We start from the raw sequence: 20308 nt of genomic DNA on the forward strand, positions 1-20308 counted from the left end.
GTATTGTCCCTTCCTTCTCAATTTTTTGGAAGAGTTTGTGAAGGATAGGCACTAATTCGTCTCTGAATGTTTGGTAGAATTCATTTGTAAATCCATCAGGTCCTGGGCTTTTGTTTTTGGGGAGGTTTTTGATTACCATTTCAATTTCGCTAATTGTAATTGGTCTGTTTAGGTGTTCTATTTCTTCTTTATCTAGCTTTGGGTGATTGTAGAGTTGTAGGAATTTGTCCATCTCCTCTAGATTGTTAAACTTGTTTCCATATAACTGTTCATAGTAGTTACTGATTATTCTTTTGATTTCTGCTGTGTCCGTTGTGATTTCTCCTCTTTCATTGATGATCCTGTTTATTTGTGCTTTCTCCCTTTTTTCCTTTGTGAGCCTGGCTAGGGGTTTGTCTATTTTATTGATTTTTTCAAAGAACCAGCTCTTGGTTTCATTGATCTTTTGGATTGTTTTTTTAGTTTCAATTTCATTTATTTCTGCTTTGGTTTTTATTATTTCTTTTCTTCTACTGGTTTTGGGGTTTTTTTGTTGTTCTTTTTCTAGATCTTTGAGCTTCGAGATTAGGTTGTTTCTTTGCGTTCTTTCTTGTTTCTTGATGTGAGCTTCTATTGCTATATATTTTCCTCTTATTACTGCTTTTGCTGCATCCCATACATTTAGGATATTGGTGTCCTCCTTGTCGTTCAATTCAAAAAATTTTTTTAATTTCTTCTTTGATCTCCTCATTAGTCCAATGGTCTTCCAGTAGTGTGGTTTTTAATCTCCATGAGGTAGGAAAGTTCCTTGCCTTCTTTTTATGGTTTATTTCTAGTTTGATGCCTTCATGGTCAGAAAGATAATCTCTTCCATCAGCTTTGTCAGATCCAGTTCCTTAGTTGTGACGTGAATTTTCTGACCGGATCTGCTCCAAACACAGATATAAATTAGTGACATTCCTTTGAAAATATAAAATGTTCTTTTTTTTCCCTTCCATGTTGTCCATACTGTTTTTTTAATTGATGTCAGTGTAAATAAGGCAACATAGCATATATTAAGAGACATGTTCTTAACAGCTACTTGAAAGGATTAGAAAGGTCATTCTAATTAGTATGTGCCAGAATTGTAGACTCACATACACATGTGTTTTAATTCCAAACTGTTCCTTGTTATACTTCAGTTTTAAATGGTGAGCTGAGGAAAACTTAATTTCTCCTTAAATACTGATTTGAGAAGGTGGGATATATTTTTTTTTTGTATGCTGCTTAAGTGTATAGTTGTCATTATTTTTCTTTTCTTCCAGGTTTTCAGCAAAATGAATCTCAAGTCAAGAATCACCTTGATAAGAGTGCTCAAAGACGATTTGAAAATACAAAACAGAGCTCACAGCTGCCTCTTCATCCTTCATGGGAAGCAAGCAGAAGGCGAAAAGAACAGCAATCTAAAATTGCTGTGTTTCAGGGAAAAAAGATTACCTTTGATGATTGATTAGAACCTCTTTTCATGAACTTTTTCATCTAAAAATGATTTTTCTTTTTACCAGTCTATTATTTAAACTTGTATTTGAACAATTCTCTTTGGAGGGATTATAGAATAAATTAAGTTTTGTTTTGTTTTGTTTTGTTTTTCTTTCTTTTTAGTGTGTCAAAGTTATATTTATATAAACCTCCCATAAAGCAGGTACATCCATAAATTGATTTTTTTGATATGCCCCAGACTATTCTCTCTATAAAAAATGTTGAGATTATAGTTATCTAAGATTTTCTTATTTGTGATTATCATAAAGTGTATTTCACTGGATAACATGTATTTCTTTGCCTTGAAAATAAATATTGAGATGTTTTAAGAATAATAATGGACAAGTATGAGGAATTGTAGCTATTTAAAATAGATCAGTTTTGCTTAAATATTTTTCTTTTTAGCAAAACTGACATAGTAACTTTTATTATGAGTATATAGAAAATAAATTATACAAAAATATTTTTATTATAGTGTTACTTAGTTGTGATAATATACTTTTTGGTAATTCTAAATAGTTTCCCAAGACAACTGTGGATTTCTGAATTAGATTGCAATTACTTAGGTAGTGTACATGTAGCATCACAACCAAAAATCGATTTTCCATTTCATTGCATATAAATATTTCCATTTAATCCAGAATGTGTAACAGCGAATTATTTGACCAGGTGTCTCACAGAAACAGTTTTTGAGGAATCAAAACTTGGAGCTTATATGAAAAAATTCTAAAGGAGGTATGACTGAAAGAACACATTCACTGATAGCTCTGCTCCCCTAGCATAGAAGTTATGAGCTGACTTGCTCAAGCAGGGACTGCTTTGTATATCATAATACAGTTACTAAAAGGAAAACATGATTTTAAAAAATTCTTTAAATGTTTCGATTTTTGCTACTCTGGGTGAATTGAAAGCTGAGTAATGTTAGCTAAATCTCTGTTTTCTATACATTGATGATTTTAATGAAGGAATCTCTGGTTAGCAGAACTCCACAAGCTCTGAAGAGTCATTTCTGTCCTTTTCAAGAGCTAAGAATTTAGATATCTAGAATAATGGACTTCAAGAGTTATGCAGTAAAAAATTTGTTGAGTGTAAGGTTTTTTGTACTTTAAAATTGTTATTCTGCAGTTTTGCTTAAGAAAAATTGGAATTTTAGTTATGAAGTATTATTACAGGAAAAGTGAAAGAAAAATATCTCTATGCCTACTTAGGTTTAGCCAAACTGCAAGGTTGAGGGCACTGTCTTCCATACTGTCAAGAGTACCCACGACTTCTTAACCCCAACTGCAAGGAGGTACAGCCAGCCATAACGTTAGAGGGAAGAATCCACATGAGCACACTCTGACTTCTACACCAACTGCAGGTTTGTTGTGGTGGGGACTGGGGTGGGACATCCTAAATACCCTCAACTTCAAAAATTTGCTGGGAAAAAGTCACAGAAGTCACTGAAACCTATTATATTCATGGTTGCAGTTTATTACAGAGAAAGGGTATAAATTATAACTGGCTAAAGAAAGCGATGGGCAGAACCTTAGAGGACCTTGAATGCAAAAGGTCATTACCATCCTGACATCAGTTTGCATGGAGTGTTGTCAATCTGAAATACTCACTAAAGCTTCAATGTCCAGAAATTTTATTGGGACTTTGTTATATAGGTTTTCTCGATTGTCCACGTGTTTGTTACAGATGGGCTGATAACACCTAACCCAAAACCCCCATCCTAAATAACGTGATTCATCATTTTTGGTATAACGCGCCCTAAAAAAAAAACGCTTACCAGGTATTACATAGATTACCTCCAAAAATCAAAGGATGAAAGAATTTTTTATAAATATATATGCATAAAAGAACTGTGGTGTAGGCCAGAGGTGTGGGGAGTGAGAGGATTCACCAGAGACAGTGGGAAGCAGAACAGGCAGATCTACTGAAATACACTGCTGAGGGGAGCAGCAGGCGAGAAGGGAGAGGTTTGCTGCGCCATGTGGTTTGTTCCCTGGCCGCTCTTGTTGCAGTGGCTGCTAATAGCTTGCTAGCATTGTCTTTAACCCCTGTACCACCAAGGAGGCCGTAGTTCTTCACTTTGGGCAAAACCAAGATCTATGCTCTGCAATATGCTTCACCCAAATTCACCCAGATTTCCTAAATACTAACATTTTACTGCTTCGACTTTTATTCTTGACTCACATTCTCCCTTTCTCCTCTTCCTTCACTTTTGTTTCCTCTTTCTCCCTTTGTCTCTCTTCCCACCTCTCTGTGTCCTCCTCCATCTCCTCTCTTCCTGTCTCTTTCCAGGTATCAGATATTCACGTTGCCATTTGTCACAGTTTCATCTGCAGAAAGTCCAGACGAAAGTCCGTGCCTTTAGCTCAGTTGTCAACTTCCATTTAGTGGGCATATCTTAGTTGGGAACAGTTTCTGAGTCTGTCTTTGTGTGTGATAACACTGATATTTTTAAAAAACACAGGAGAGTTTATTTTCATTCTTATTGTCCCTTTATTTGGATTTGTCTAGTGTTGTCATCATTAAATATAAGTTAGGTGTTTGGGGCAGGAATGTCACAAGAGAGATGTTGTATTTATCCCAGTGCATCAAGTGATGATGTTGATAGGACCTGTGATTGGTTTCTTTTTATCATAACCATTATCTTTGAGTCTGTGTATGTATATCCTATTCCGAAGCTGCCACTTACTAGTTTTATCATTCATGATCCTTCTTTATGATTGTAACCACTGCAATCTTAGTTGTAAATGGTGATTTGGTAAAATATTTTCATCTTATTGTATATTTAGTGCCTAACTATAGTAAGGAAAAGCTTTCCTCTCTTCCCTATTTATTTTTTAAATTTATTTCAGTATGATCTCAGGATACCTCTTTGATTCTATTTTTATGTCCTCTATTTTATATATTGTTTTATTAAGTGAATATTTTTATTCATTTTATCTTTCATTGACTTACAAGGTTATAACATACATTTTTCATTATTTCGTAGTCCACAGATACATGCCACTTTACATATAAACTATGTTCCAAGTTTTTGTACTATTTACATACATTTTGCTTCTATGTATAACCCTACAATCCATTATTTTTGTTGCTTTTGCTGTAATATCTCCTTTGTCTCCTTACCATGCTCATAATTTTTCTTTATAGCCTACAAAACATGAAACATTACTCGCTCTTTTAATGATTTTATTTACAGTGTTTCTCAACTTGGGTCAGTTTTTACCCCTAGGGTACATTTGGCAACATCTGGAGACATTTTGGGTGTCAGCAACTAGGGACAGGGGCACTGCATTTGGAGACCGTGAACCTGGGATGCTCAGTAAACGTTCTATAGTATTTACAGCAGAGAATTACCAACTCCAAAGTGTCAACACTAAGGTTGGGAAAACTTGATCCAGGGCTCATTTGGCCCCACTGCTCAGGCATCATAATTCTAAGAACTCTCCTTAATGTCTTTTCTGTGAGAAAAGCTTTCTGCTTTGTCTGATGGGAATACAAACTATATTGGAGATATGTGAACTAGGATTGTTCCTTCTCTTTTCTGATATTTTTTCCCCCTAATCTTTATCGATTCTTCATACATATTGCTCATAGATCTCTGGACTATCTTTCCTCTTTATGTGCTGCTGCATCTTCAGTGTTTGTTTTTCAGAATTGTGACATTATATTCGTTTAATTAATGTCCAGTTTTCAACAAAGCATTATAAGACAAGGTTGCCCAGATATCCTCATCTGGCTTGACAGTTCTGTTTATTTAGAAGTTATCTTTTGTCTTATCACATTTGAAATTAATGATGAAGATTGCGTCATCCTCAGGGGACTTTTACAGGTTTTGAAACCCACCTCTTCCCCGAACAAGTTTGGGAGAACAAGAATACTTTTAATGAAGAACACTGAAGCTTATGTTGGGCCTTACAAACAAGCAGAGAAGTACTGTTTTTGAGAGAAAGATGTCTCTTCAGTTTCATATGGTAGTGGCATCTCCCAAAAGTTCTTTCCAAAGTACTTCTCAGGACTGCCTTATTTTTTCTCTCCTTTGCCCCCATGCCTTGAAGCTACCATGTGTAAGAAGAAATGCCACTCTCCTAGGTCCCGCTGGATGGACCTGAAGTCTAATAGACCTTTGTGCAAAATCTCTTGTCTTTCGAGATTAGAAGGATTGCCTTTTCCATCCTGTAGCTTTCGTTGTCTTTGGGTTTTTTGCTTGAAAACAAATGGCCACTAATAGCCAATCTTTTCTCTCGCTCACTCGCTCGCTCTCCCTCTTTTTTTGTCTATCAGTATCTCTTTCTCTACTGATTTGAAATGTCACCCTATGTGATCATGGTAGTGTTCCTAGACTCTGTACTTCCCACCTTTCTCTGATCCAATATTACAGTTTAAATTTTTCTACCTTTGTATTTTGTATAGTTATTTAGGAGTCTGGTTTACTCTTGGGTCTTTTCTCAAAATTGTCTTGGCTATTCTTAGGTCTTTTCTTTACAAATAAGTTTAAAATTAGCTTGTAAGTTTTATTTTTAAAATTAATTGGCGTTAATTTTGATTACTTTCAGAAATTATAATTTCTGGGAAATATTTATATTTCAGACAGGGTTTATATTTTGTCCCTTATTTAGTTGATTATGGATCTGAGTTCATAAATGAACCTATATTATAGAATTGTAGGGGACAGGAACATGTTCAGGAACATGTTCAGTAGCCTGAGTATCATATCAACATGCAGAAATTAAGTAGCCCTGAGTTGGATACTGGAATGTTGTTTGTACTTTGAACATGTGTTTCTCTTCAAGCAAAAACTTGTTTTGAAAGAAAGTCATTCTCCATGTTGTTTTCAGGATAAAATTAAAAGGATGTTTTTCAGTGAAGTCAGCCAAAACTTAGAGGGTCAAAGAAAGGAGGAGGGTTATTTGTGTTTATTTTTAAACTAAACATGGTATGAATATTCAGTGTTCAACTTAGCTCTCTATCATAGACAGAAGTTCAGAGCCTTCATATATACCAGCAGCAACTAGTTCAGTTTATGTCTGAAATAGATTAAGAACTAGTTGTGAACTTTTTTTTATCACAGGTATAAAAGGAAGGGTGATAAAGGAGGGGTTTTCAGACCCTGTCAAATTTTTAAAGAAATGTAAGCATCTTAGTGCATTAGTAATGCCTAGTGCTTGAATCTATATTAATTTTGTCAATTTTATAATCACTTTGAAATCTTCAAATCTCCCTCTGACCGCTTTACAAGCCTCTGCTTTACAGATTCTCTCACGTACCTTAGAAAAGTTCCACTGACTATTCCCTGCTTCTTACTCGATTTTCTTCTATGACATTCATCACCTCGCATGTATGTTTATACGGTTGTCTGTCTCCCCATCTGTAATATAACCTCTACAAGTGCAAAGACTGTTACCTTTTTGCCGTGTTCCAAACTTGGACAGAACCTGGTACATAGTAGATGCTCAGTTTAGTATTTGCTTTCCAAAGACGTTCTAGAAATGTTTGAGTAAACAGTTTGCATACATGCAAGTTTTTTTCAGTTTATCAATGATTCATGTAGTTGAATAGTTTCAGTTACTGGTTAGGAAGTTATTAAAATAATCCAGTTACCTGAGAAATAGGGTAGCTTGACTTGGGTAGTAGCAGTAAGAAAATGAGATGGGAGAGAAGGTAATGTGTCATTATAAAGGAGAAGATGTGTAGTAGAGTAGCTGATATGAGAAATGGTATGATAACAGCATTAGGAACCCACTTGAAGTTTACACTCAAAAATTTAAAGTGAGAGCAATCAGCCCAGCCATTCATATTTTCATTTGTATAAATTGTTTTTGACCATGTTTATTTTGGGCTGTAGATTATTTTTTTATTACTTTGTAGGTACTCTTCGTATCAGAGAAAATAAGTCCTTTCTCTGCTACCAGATTTGCAGATAATTTCCATTTTGTCATTTGTCTTTTGATTGATTTCATTTTTTTCCCCTAAGCAGAATATTTTATTTTGTTCATGTTACAAATGATGTCTGATCTTTAACCTTCTGTCTTGTTGGTGGTATATGTGACAGCTGCTCTGATTTACTGATAATTTTCTCTGCCACCTTATAAAAATCTCGCTGTTTTTAATAGTTGCTCCATTGTTTGTCTTGCATTTTCCAGGCTCAGAATGATACCATCTTAAGATAACGACCATTTTATCTACTTTTTTAAATTTTTGTCACTCCCTGTACATAATTAAAATGACTACTAATTCCACTACAGCATTAAATAATAGCATTAGAGTAGACCTCCTTCTCTGCTACTAACTTTAATGGAAATACTTCTGATACTTCTTAAATGTGAAATTGAGATTTAGAAAGGTGTTTTATGATGTCAAGCTCTATAATCTATACTTCTTACTGAAGTGTATTTTTACTTATTTCTAGATGAGTTAATGGTTTTCCTAAGTAATTATGCACCCTTTTCTTTGTATGCTTTCTTAGCCATATTCTGATTTATTGTGATATCTAGGCTACTGGTTTTTTTTTTACTTTATTCAGTTTCTGGTTTTTTTCCCTCTGCTATTTTGTAATTTCTTTAATACCATTTATTTATTTGGTTTGTTTAAATTTTCCAATGAAGTACTATTCGTTTGCATCATTTTAAGTATTTGGAAGCATAGGATTTCCCCTTCAGGTGTAGTCACTATAGCGTACTCATCACCAGTGCAGCCATAGATTTTAAGAGAACATTCACTTTAAAATTTAAAGAGGGTCTTTTAAAACCCTTCAGGTTTTAAAGTAAAATTTTCCTAAAATCTGAATTTCAGTAACTGTACTAACCTACCAAAAAATAACTTAGTCCTCATAATTCTTTCATCATTTTTTAATCTGGGATGCATTTGTATCATCCCAGGTCTGTCTGTTAATTTTATCTCTCACTTAGACTTTATTTCTTCATACATTCATTGTAGGTTACTTACATGTTTACCGGTTTCTTTGTTTTGTCAATTTTTCTTTGCCTCCATTCTTTCTGGTATTATTTCTTTGCTTTCTTAAGTATATATTTTCAACACCCTATAGTGAATATCTGTTAATAATTAGTTTTTGGTTATAAGAATGTCTTTTTAATTTTCATTCTCAAATGAAAGGCTGTCAGTGCAATTAATCTTGGTAGTGATTTTTTTTTTCATTACTATGAAAATCATTGTTTTCTGACTTTGTTTCTACTGAGAAATCTGCTGTCAGTCATTTTGTCTTTATTTTTAGGCAACGTTTGTGTTAACATTTTATGTAACAAAAAAGACAGTAAATAGTATTTGCAGCCCATAAGGTTTCTATGATATCTACTTGTCTAGTGTTATGGCATCAGCAGCCTCCATGTATAAACAAATGTACATTCTGTATCAGCATAAACTTTACAAAAACCAGTAGTGTGGCAGATTTGGTTCATGGTCTTTAGTATTTACTGCCTAGTCTGAGTGATAATAAGGTTAAAATATTCTTCCTTTTCAGCATCCTTTCCTCTGCTACTAAATATTAGTCAGTGGTATTGTCTTTCTTAGGATTTAGCTTTATATTGATAAATTTAAGAATAGATGAGTGACAATATATTTTTTTCTGCTTTGAATTACCTATTTTTGCCCCAGCTTTAATAATAGGAGGAAGTAAGAAACTTACATTTGTTAGTTATACCATGCCAACCTTAATAAGATTCTGTTCTATCACTCTAATCTTTGTTGGTCAGGTGATTTATTGAAGGTCACATAGTGAGCTAGGGGGTGAAGCCAGGATATAAAAAATTAGGCAGCCTATGTTGTTAACACCTGTGTTATATACCATCTGTATTTTTCTGAAACTTGGGTAATCTTCACTAAACCTACGAAGATTTTGGGGGATGGCAGAAATCAGATCATTTCTAAATGTGGATGTGAAAATGTCATAAGGCCACACACCAAATTCTTTATATTTTTTAAGTTGCCTCTCATTATCATGGTTAAATTTTAGGAACTGAATTTGATTAAATATAATTCTAGTTAGATCAATAATCAATCTTTTTTTTAATCCCAGTAAAACATTTTGAGATTCATTAATCACTTCATTTTTAAGCACAGCACATAAATATCTAGGAATAGAAGGATAGTGTTTGAACTTGAAAATGAGTATCTTAGACTAATAGTCGATACTGCATTTAATGTGTAACTGTTGGGAATCAGAAACTTAACAAAGGTGTCTTATGGAGGTTTTACTAGGTTTTCACTCAACTTTGTTCTAAAGATGAAGCCAATGCAGTTAGAAAGAAAAGAAATACAAAGTTTCATGGGTACAGCTAACATTCTCTTGTCTGTGACTGACTCACTTGTAGAGCAATATCGCATTGTTTTATTCAGTTCCACTCTGATCGTTGTTACACTAGGGGTTTTGGTTGATTTGATTATTTATTCCCTCATCTTCATATAAGGTATCCATGTTCTTTTACCCTTTTTCAGAAGTACCCACAAGTGTCCGGATTGTTGAATGAAAGTTATCTTTCAGTTAAAAGTCAGGGGACTTTGCACTCTGGTCTCGGAACATCTGGAAATTCTTGTCCTTCCTCTTTCTGACCATCTCCCTCTCCAGTTTAATTTCCTACACTACCATCTTTCTCTTTCTTCCCCCAATTCCAGTTTTATGTTTCATTGAAGGAGAGTGAAAACAGCTGTGTAGGTACACCTATAAGAGCTCATGAGGCACTTCAAAGCTGAGGCTTTTGTGAATTTTTGTCTCTGAGTAAAAATGAACTGGGAATAGAAAAAGGACCAATCCAGTGTAAGTTAGAAAGATGAATGAAAATATCCAGAATGCAACCAAATACTGAGATCTCACCTTGCCACATTTGCAAATAGGATTCTACACATACAGCATGTAGGTCTCTTTGACATGCATTCAGTACATATTCGCTATTAAGCTCTTGATAAACTCCTCTGGTTTCCAGTTACTCATTTCTAACCATTATCTGTGTTTTAGTAATTGCAATTGCTTATAATTAAATTTTTTTTTTGGAGAAACCATCATTTAATTCATTTAACATGCGAACTGGAGCTATTCATCTATTGCTTGGTGTAGGGCACCATGATTTATAATTCCATGTGGAAGAGGTAAATGACCAAAAAGAAATTAGGGTATTAATTTATTATAAAAAGTAAGCAAGTCGATGTTAGCCACAAAACTTTCTTGAAGCTTTCCTCTTCGAATCTAAAAGAGAAAATGCATGTATGTGAATCTATAAAGAAAGAAACACCTTAATAGCTAGAGAGGCAAAGCCCTATGTGGTCAAAGGACAAGCACTTTACCCCTCGGGAGACAAGAGCTCTAAGGAAATAAACGACTGTCTGGTTTGGAGGAGAACGTGAAGTGGGGAATTGGGACCAGATAAAGGAAGGCTTTGCATGTCAGTTAGGGTTCTTGAAATTTAGTTCACAGGAAATTGAGAAACCAAATTTGAAAGTGAAAAACTTGAAGAAGAAAGCTAAATACCGTGTAGAGATTTAGAAGTATGTAATATGACTGCCTTGCCAAGTGTCCTTAGCTGTCTCAGATTTCCAGTAACTAACCTCTTTGAAAATGTTCTCAGTCAAAGATTTTTCATGATATTTCAAATCAACAGATCATTTGTGTAAGGTTAAAATTGCACTTGACAACAATGGGGGGGAAATATACACATGCACAGAGCTCCAAAAACAATGTTTTGTCTTTTCTTGTAAAAGAGCACATGCACCTTGAATGTCTTTCATAAGATTCCAGAACTATCTCAGTTTACTAAAAAGAAAATAAAGGTCCATTATCAAGTTTCATGTTAAGTGTTATTTAATTTAATGAAATATGTTAATGGATAAAACATAGCTAGAATCAAATACAGAAACATATATGCCATTATTGAACAATCTTAGTTCTTTAAAAAAGTATCAGGTTTTGATGATGGATCAAGCAGTGATCATTAGTGGCTGCTAAATGAATAGGTGAAAATATGAGGGGGAATTTTATAATGGATGACTCAGACTCACAACATTAACCCACTGATCATCCTGAACATCACAAAAAGATAGCAACATCGTGAAGGACATGCCACACCTGGAGCAAGTCTTCTTGCCACCCCAAATCAAACCTAAATCTTGGTAAGCCTCTCACTCTGACTTTTTATAGGAAATACAAGGAAAAGAAAAATGTATTCAATGATCTACCAGGATACAATCTGCAAGATCCAGAACTTGGAAATTCTATAAGATAATAAGTATTCACTAAAGAAAAAAAGGGATTTTAAGTCTCTGTGTGTGTGTGTATAATAGTAAAGAGACTTAAAACAATAGCTGAATTTTCTCTGTAGACCTTGTTTGATCCTTATTCAAAGAAACGAATTTGGGGGAAAACAAAAGTTATAAGACAAGTGAAATTTGAATACAAGATATTTGAAGATATTAAGGAATTCTTTGTTACTTTGGTAGTTACCTCAGTGAAATGAGCTTTATATATTGATGACAACAAACTTAAATGATTTTATTGACCATGGCGGATATACTGATTTTGAGTGACAATCCTAAATATTCTAGTAGGACAAAGTCCAACTCTTAAAGAGTTTTTTCCTAGCAGATTCAAAGGAGACCAGTGTTTGAGAATAAAGCCTTCTCTCGGGCTTCTTGTTGATTCGTGAGAGAGAGAATCCCAGAGGAACCCCTGGAGCTAAATTGTGAAATCCTGTACATGAAGAGAGAAAAGGAGAATATGTAAGTTTTTTTCCACATCTCTGATACTCAGAAGTATTCCCCTGAGAAAACTGGGAAGAAAGGGACAGGGAACAAGGCGACATGTGCCTTGCTCCTGATAAGCCTTCTCAAACTGTGGAAGAGTAATAGGATAACTCCCCATGGACTGAAAGGCACCTCTGGTCAGACTGGGCCTTGGAGAAAATCTTGGCTTGGTATATGGTTTTTCCAAAGAGCATGTTGCCTGAATTAGTAAAGAAGTCACACCATGTGTGTTTTGTAGTCCATCCCGTGGAGCTCATCCCCTTAGATCTCTGATCTGCAAAGCAAATTTAACCCAGTCACTGATGCTTTTGAACCTGAGTTCAAGAAGCCTCTGGGAAATGTCTTGTCTTTGTACCATTCCCTCCTTACCCAAGTCATCAATCACGGGTAAAGTTTTCTATGCTCTGGATTAAAACAAATGGTGTAAACTCTAAAACAGAGAGAGATGGGCACAGCTGACTATTTATTACTCTCATCCAAGCCTATCATTATCATGGCAGTCCTTCCAGAACACTGGTATTTTGCTGTATTTTTTCCTGAGGTTTTCTCTCCCTCCCGCGTTACCCTGCCATTGAACCGTATTCACTCTACAGGAAATGTAAGTCTATTAAAAGCACAATGTAAGTAGTAGAAATAGAGTGTGATGCCCTTTCCAGAGGGCGCCTTCATTGATGGTCAAAGACAAACTAGCAGAGCAGAGGGATGTTGGGAATGAGTGCAATTGGAGCAAAACTTTAAAAGACTGCCTCTTTGTCATTTTCTTTTTCCTTTTTCTCTTTGGATTGATCCTCCTTTTTGCAACTCCAGTGTGCTTGGCTAAATAGGAAAAGACTGGAATATTCTTTCACTTGTACAGATGAACTCTCCAGAAATTCCCTAGTAACGCTTCATGAAACAGGGAAGGTAGGGTGGATGTGGCAAGCTGTTTTGCCTGCCAATCTTGGAAGAATAGTGTTGAAAGGGTGAGGGGAAGCAGTTCTTTCTGGGGGAAGAGATCACCCTGTCAAGAGGGTTCTCTTAACAGAAAACTAATGGGAGAGCAGAATGGAAGGAGATTATGAATTGAATATAAAGAAAATGATTTTATTACTCTTCCTGCTGGATATAAGTAGGGTGGTTTGCTGACTCTCAGTAGTCTTGTATTTGACAGTATATTAATTCACTCCTTTCTCTGTAAAAATATTTTTCTTTCCGTTCACACCTACACATACAGCCAAAATGTAGGTATGTGATTTGGGTGGGAACAGCCGTTCGCTTACCTGACTCTGTTTCCTTGACTTTGGTTATTGAAGAAGGGCTCGTAACTTAAACTGCACTTGTCATAATACCCACAACAGGTGGTCCAGGATTGGCATATCACCCTGTTGGAGTATGAAATGCCATCCCTTAGATCTTTCAAAACCTGAGTTATAGTTTCATGTCATTTTCTCCCTTGTACCCAAGGGAGAAGCAAGCAAGCAATAAAGTGTCCATTCTTATGGAGAAAGCAAATCAAGAGAATGAGTGAATACACTAAAACAGAACTAAGTAATTGGTCCATCCTCAGTTTAAAAACAATATTTGGGAGAGGAAAGGTGGTAATAAGAAGCACCTAAAACATTAAAGTTGTCTGATAAATGGAAAGGCCTGGGTTTCCTTCTAAAATCTAACATGATTAAGAGACTGAATTGATTCTTTCCATTGAAAGAGTCCTATTTAATCATGTAGTCTTTAGGAAGCAAGGCCTGCAGTAAAATTGGTAGGTTTCCAGGTAATCCTGTGTCCCAAATGCTGCCACTATCATGTATTTGTTGTAAGAAATTTGCATATGGTCTCGTTTTTATGAACTAATGCGTAATACAACATATCCAAGAGTTTTCCAAGAAACAAGTCTTACAGGTTAAGTACTATTAAAATAAAAGACTTCTGTGGCAAAACAAATTTGAGACTCACTCAACAATAAAGTGGTTTCTTTACTGCAGGGTTCTTCAAAATCTTTCGTGTGGTAATATGTTTTGAGTCTTTGCCACAAAGATAACTTTCCAACCTTGCTCTTGGATCCTTTTTGAATAGAGTAACTTGTGAAACTTGAATTCTTCAATACTTCCTTCAGAAAGTCAACATTCCCCTAATTCTATATAAATGATATTTTACTAGCTTACATTAAAAAGGGGTATGGAACAAGGGCTTCTAAAAATTTTGGCTGCAAATTACTGTGATGCAAGTAGTTTATTCAATATGTAATAATCCTCTGCTAACATCTATGGCAAGGATTAGAAGTACTAATAAATGGGAAACACAAGGCAGTCAAGTTTTCTGATGAAAAGGAAAGAAATGCCCTCCCCCGTCTTTGATTGCTGAGCTAACCATTGCTTGAAACACTGAGAAATGATGAGACAGAGGAAATCATCTTTTTGCATTAATAACAAAAGCATATCCAGATACTTTACCTTGAGTAGGCAAGTGAAACAGGAAGTTTATGCTTTCCAATATACTAAAGTTCCGCAACTCATATCCAAACTGCCAGCCCCAAGTCTACATCTGTTGTACCTATAAGGTTCTCTTACAGGTAAATTGTTTTTGTGGGTTAATTTTTGAACTGTCTGTCCCAAAACACTTGCCTACATTTTAAGGCTTATTTGTTGTCTCACGTTAAGTAACTAGGCTAATCAGGTACAAGTTTAAATAAGGGTTACTCTGACAGCCGTTTCTCTAGCTTGGTTGGGTGTGTCCCCGAGTGTGTGTATTCTAGTGTATATTAACTATAAGCTCTAATCAAAATGGAGTGTGGTTTCCCTCACAATGCCTGCCCTGTGTCCTTAGAAGTACCTGGTGATGGTAATAAAAGTTAGTGTCCATTCATGTATGATAGTTTCTTTTAAAAACATCTGCTAGATTTATATCCATCATTGACAAGTTTCAAGTCATGTGAGCTTATTTGTTAATACAAAAGTCAACTAAGCAAAACTAGGAAGCGTACACATGCTTTAAGATTTTCACCTAAAATGAAAATCAGATCATTTATTTATATGTAACAACAAATGACCACTGTAGACACTTGAAATCATTTATTCAAGGCATTTTTATATACTCTTGCAATCATAGTACAGACATATAATAAAAGAATGTTAGAGTATAAAGAAAAATATAAAGCCAGTGTGTGGGCATTTAAAATAAGAGCTCTCAAAAAAGTTACAAATGTTTTATTAATAGGATTCTTGAAAATTTTGGGAGAAACTAAAACCTTCTTAAAAACAGCACAGTACCAAATGACATGTCACTTACTTTGTAGCAAGGAGTTATATATTAACTAAATGTTTATATCTTGTGAGCTAAGACAACACATTTTACATTCAAGTTGAAATAATTCAGCACCATTTTGGCTTGAAGGATAAATGAAATGCTTTAAGTTTTCAAAAATGGCCTATAACTTTTGTTGAGAATGAAATATTCTCACCAAATGAAATATACTGATGGAATATATTGATTGTGTGTATGAATTCTATTCATAAATATAGAAAAAGGGTAATTTTACTTGTTGGTTACTGTATTGTATCAAACTTTTTTAAACAAAACATCGTCTGACCAAAAATTCAGTATTTTCACACATTTTGCTAAAGATATATATTCTCAGTACCACAATTTTAGTAAACTGCATTTCCTCTAGAACCTAAATATTGAGAATGTTTGACTTTGATCATCCTGTGAGGTTTCAAAGAAAAGGAAAAATTGCTGTTCATTATTGCAAATAATGCCTGCTGAAAAATTAGATGATAAAAATTGGGAGTAAAATAATTATGTAAAATTGTAAAGATTTTCTGGAAACAGGGAAGTTGTGGATTCCTATGTTCTAATACTGTTGGGTAGTTGAGTCCTAGCATCAAGGCAAGGGTCAAGACATCTACTTTCAGATCATAGTCTGAAAATCTCAGACCACTAATACAGATGTGGAAGTCTCACTAAATTATTTTCCTATTTAGCCCATTTTTTCACAGCCCTCAGTTTAAAAGCTGGTCTCTTTTCAGTATTCAACATTCTTTGTATCATTTGTACTTCCTGTTTAAAAAAAATTATTTACAGTTTGGTTAGACTGGATTATGTCTTTTGTTTTATTAATGGATAACTTCTACTGGATAATCACTGTGAGTTTTGGTCATTCATTACTCAGAGAACAGATACCTTGAGGTTGAAAAATAGTGAGCATTAAATTAGTACTTGTTAGTTATTTGGGAGTACTTAGGGAATTTTAGGAAAGGAATGTTTATGTAAGGAATACGTAAGAAACTTACTTAGTCCTTATTCAGACTTTTTTTTCAAAGTCAGCAAATAGTACATGTTGTATTTAAAAGGCAGACATTTTAGGGATTGGAAATATATTTTTAATTACTAGTAACATATACATGCATATAACTATTAACTTTTAACTTATATTTTTAAAATAAAATATGGTCATTATAAACAATAGAGCTTAAAATAGAAATATTTTAGATGTATACGTACAGTTGTTAAAAATGAAATGAGGTGAAACCTAATGGGTAGTAATGACATTTTTAATATTTCTCAATACTTATTGAAGACAGTGTTTTTAATATCCAATGCTTGGCATATGAGTGCTTATTATATATTGGGCCTTCAAATGGTGATGGTTAGATAGACAGATGGAAGACCCAAAAAATGATTATAATTCCGTCTTCTCATATGTATCCAAAGGCCATGATACTGGCTAGTTTTTATTATAGGGGTAAAATCATAATGAAACAATAGATCTTAAATCTACAGATGCCAGTCTGGCTCAGTATTAATACTGACAGTAGTTTTTGTTGTTTACAAAAGCAAGTATATTAAAATATCTTGTTAGATTGCAATTTGAAAGGCTCATACATACAGTCTCAAAACTAAAGAGCAAATGAAGCAAAGAGGTACATCAAAGAAGCTATTCCATAGCTCAGATACGAGTTCAGTGAAAGTTCTGGGTCTCTGTCAAGCTTTCTGTATTCTCTGTTGGTGAGCTTGTGCCCTGGCCAGTGTGGAGCATATCACTTGTTCTGTCTGCCTCTCCATGACTGTCCGTCTCCAGCTCCTTTCCCTTGGTAGGCACCAGGGAGTACAGAGTGATGAGTAGTAACTGGTGTTGGCTTTATGGCTCTGACTTGTAACACAGGGTTGCCAACTCACTTTTAAATTTCTACCAAACCTGTCCTGGCACTGGAAATACCTTGCCCGAGATTTTAATACTGGTTAATGTCGGAAAACTTCTGCTTAAGCACCACTCAAAGTGTCATTTGACTTCTTTCTGCACCTTTTTGAATTTAGGAAAAGAAATTCTCCAAATTCTGTTGTGGCACCTCGTTTCACAGTTTCAAATAAAATCACAGCTGTCTCATTATGCAGCATGGTCCTGGGTTTGGCAGAAAGTATCTTCCCCCTATTCACTAACCCCTCAAGTTTATAGTGTTATGTGCTTTGCTGATTTAGATTATATATCAGACACACACAAAAAAAACATGCATGACTGATTCCTGGTCGACCTAGTTAATGTACCTGTATCCACATCTATTATGTCATCAGTTCTGAAAAAAATTTTATGTTTTAGTATTCCTCTTTTTAAAGCTGAACAAAAATAATGTAAAAAGTTGAAAATCCTAATATGTTTTTCATTACTAAATTTAAAGTATTTGAGAGACAGTTGTGGTTTGGGGAACTTGTTCATATGATTTTTATGTCAGCAGGGAAATTTTCTTGGCTAATACCTCAGTATACTTAAATGCATATTATCTCTGGATATATCACATCTGTCATCAGGATAACTTCCCATTGACATAGTCTTCTTGTGTATACTAGTCCCCAGAATGTAAATTTGAGAATTGCACTTTAAAAGTCTCTGCCCATAGGAGAATAAAGGGGTAGTGGGTGCATCAACAATGTTGATTAGATAGGAATTGGGCAGCTCAATTACTTAATCCATTCCACAACAAAGCTGACATAAGTCAGAATTAAATTGTACACTTGACAGAAAGAAAGGAGTTTATCTACTGATTTAAAGATGTAAACATAAATTTTATATAGGGATGTAACTATCTGAATACATATATTGCCATTTCTCTGCTATAGAGTAATATTTCTTGACGCCAATGGTAATGTGTATGTTCCTTCCTCAGCACCAAATGTGTCTGTATCTCTTTGAACAGTAGGATCCTCATTTCTCAATGAATCTGTGCTAGGAAATATAGAAGCCAGTCATTGTTAGCACTTTAGAAAATTCTCAGTTCTTATAATTTTGGCTTATTCATTGAAATACCATTTTCTCATGCTCTGTAATCTCAAAGGAACATAAGAAATTTGGATTTCTTTGAAAGAGCCAAGTATGTAACATACAGAATTGAAACAGTGTATTAATTCATAAAGTAATGTGAACAAGGTTTAAAACTTCCCAAATGATGCCAATTTAAATGCTCAAAATCCAGTTATGTGCTTTGGTATAAAACAGTCCAAACAAAAATTCCTTCATTTTCTCTTTCAAAATATGTAAATCCTACTGAAGTTATTTTTTTTTCCCCTCTTCAGAACACCAGGCACTGATTTATCCATTGGGAGCTTTGGCTTGCTTCCTAATACCTAGTTAAGAAAACAAAAATAGACAAGTTATTGACTTGGCAATATTATGATGAATACAGTAGACAAGTAAATAGTCAATCTTTTCAAACCAAGTATGTAACAATTTCCCTCTACCTAAGCAACAGTCACTGTGTGAATTTATCTGTTAACTACGACTAAAGAAAACAACATGTCAGTAGTAGAGAGAGTCTGTCTGATGCCTATCAACTTGATGTTTATGGTTGAAAGAAATAACCTCTGAACCACCCAAGAGAAAAGCAGGAATTAGAGGACCAGCCATATGCTGGGTGAGTTCACTCCACGGAGCAAGTGTGGCATTTCCACAAAGGAACAGGGGGATCACCTCTATTCTTTTATAGCAGCATTTTGGGTATAGAATGATGCACTGAGGGCAGTATGGGTCAAAGCCAAAAAATACTGTATTTACATTGTGATCACAGATCCTCATATGAAGGAAATAAAGAAGTACTTAGTTCAAATAATAAGCCCTCAAGTTCCTAATAGTCATTTCTGTGAGAACTTAATTGTAGACTGTTACTGAGCACAGAGTCTCATGGCCCATACCCTTCTTAACAATGAAGAAAATGAAGGGGAAAGGATACATCAAAGGCTCATTCTTACTGGGAAGTTTCTACACATTCATGGAATGCTTGCAAATATTTGATTGGCCTGAACAACCATCCATGCACTGAGAAATGTCTTTCAGAGTTATAAAAACTCAGTCATGTTACCCAGCGCCCTGCACTGTCACTCAACTGACATGTGATTAGGCAAGTTACACTTCCTGAACTCAAGGAACCTCATAGACTCTCCATGGCCTGCAGAATCAACTTTAAAATGTTAGCTTTTTCTTCAGTGTGATCTCGGGTCTGGGCCAGACTTACTTTTCCATCCTTTTTTTGCCCATCTCCTAACTCCATGAAATGTATGCTTCAGCCAAACTCGGAGGCATTTTTGCAAATATGCCCTGCAATTTCTTCCTGCTGTGTAGTTGCCTATGATGTTGACTCCTTCCATCATGCCCCCACTTAACTCTGCCCAGAGCAGTCCTCAGCCTTCCAGGCCCTTCTGGATACTGTCCTAAAGCCATTCCTCATGTCAGCCAGAGGAAATCTCTCCTTCCTCTGAACTCTGATTCCTAGCAAGAGGTCAAAAGGAAAATTCAAAATATAAGAGACAAGCATCACTCTCATGAAGGTGAGGGTCTCTTTCTCAAGCGTTCTGTTCTTTACCCACCCCGCTCATATTGCATATGAACCCATTTTAATGAGTTACTAATTATAGGTCATTTCACTTTTTTCATGTTTCCATCCAATCTATTGCTTACTAAAATCCCACCTCTACCACTCTTGCAGTTTAGTTGCAGTCAGTGACAACTGGTTAAAAAAAAAACAAAAATCTCTATGCTTGAGTTATATGATAAGTTTATTTGTTTTAAATATCCCGTGATACCCAGTCAATTCTGTTGATGAAA

General features: G+C 35.0%; 1 protein-coding gene across 1 annotated transcript in view; it reads left to right on the top strand.

Annotated features, from left to right (window-relative positions):
- The window catches only part of SRFBP1 (serum response factor binding protein 1), a gene marked incomplete at its 5' end in the record, with an annotated part of 56032 nt that extends 54205 nt beyond the window's left edge, over positions 1-1827 (top strand). Inside the window, one exon of the mRNA XM_084252405.1 lies at positions 1284-1827. Coding sequence (XP_084108531.1) covers positions 1284-1468 — 185 coding nt within the window. The 3' untranslated portion in view covers positions 1469-1827. The remainder of the gene's footprint in view (positions 1-1283) is intronic.
- Positions 1828-20308: the final 18481 nt, after the last annotated feature.

Source organism: Talpa europaea (assembly GCF_964194135.1).
Source record: "Talpa europaea genome assembly, chromosome: 13".
Classification (NCBI taxonomy): Eukaryota; Metazoa; Chordata; class Mammalia; order Eulipotyphla; family Talpidae; genus Talpa; species Talpa europaea.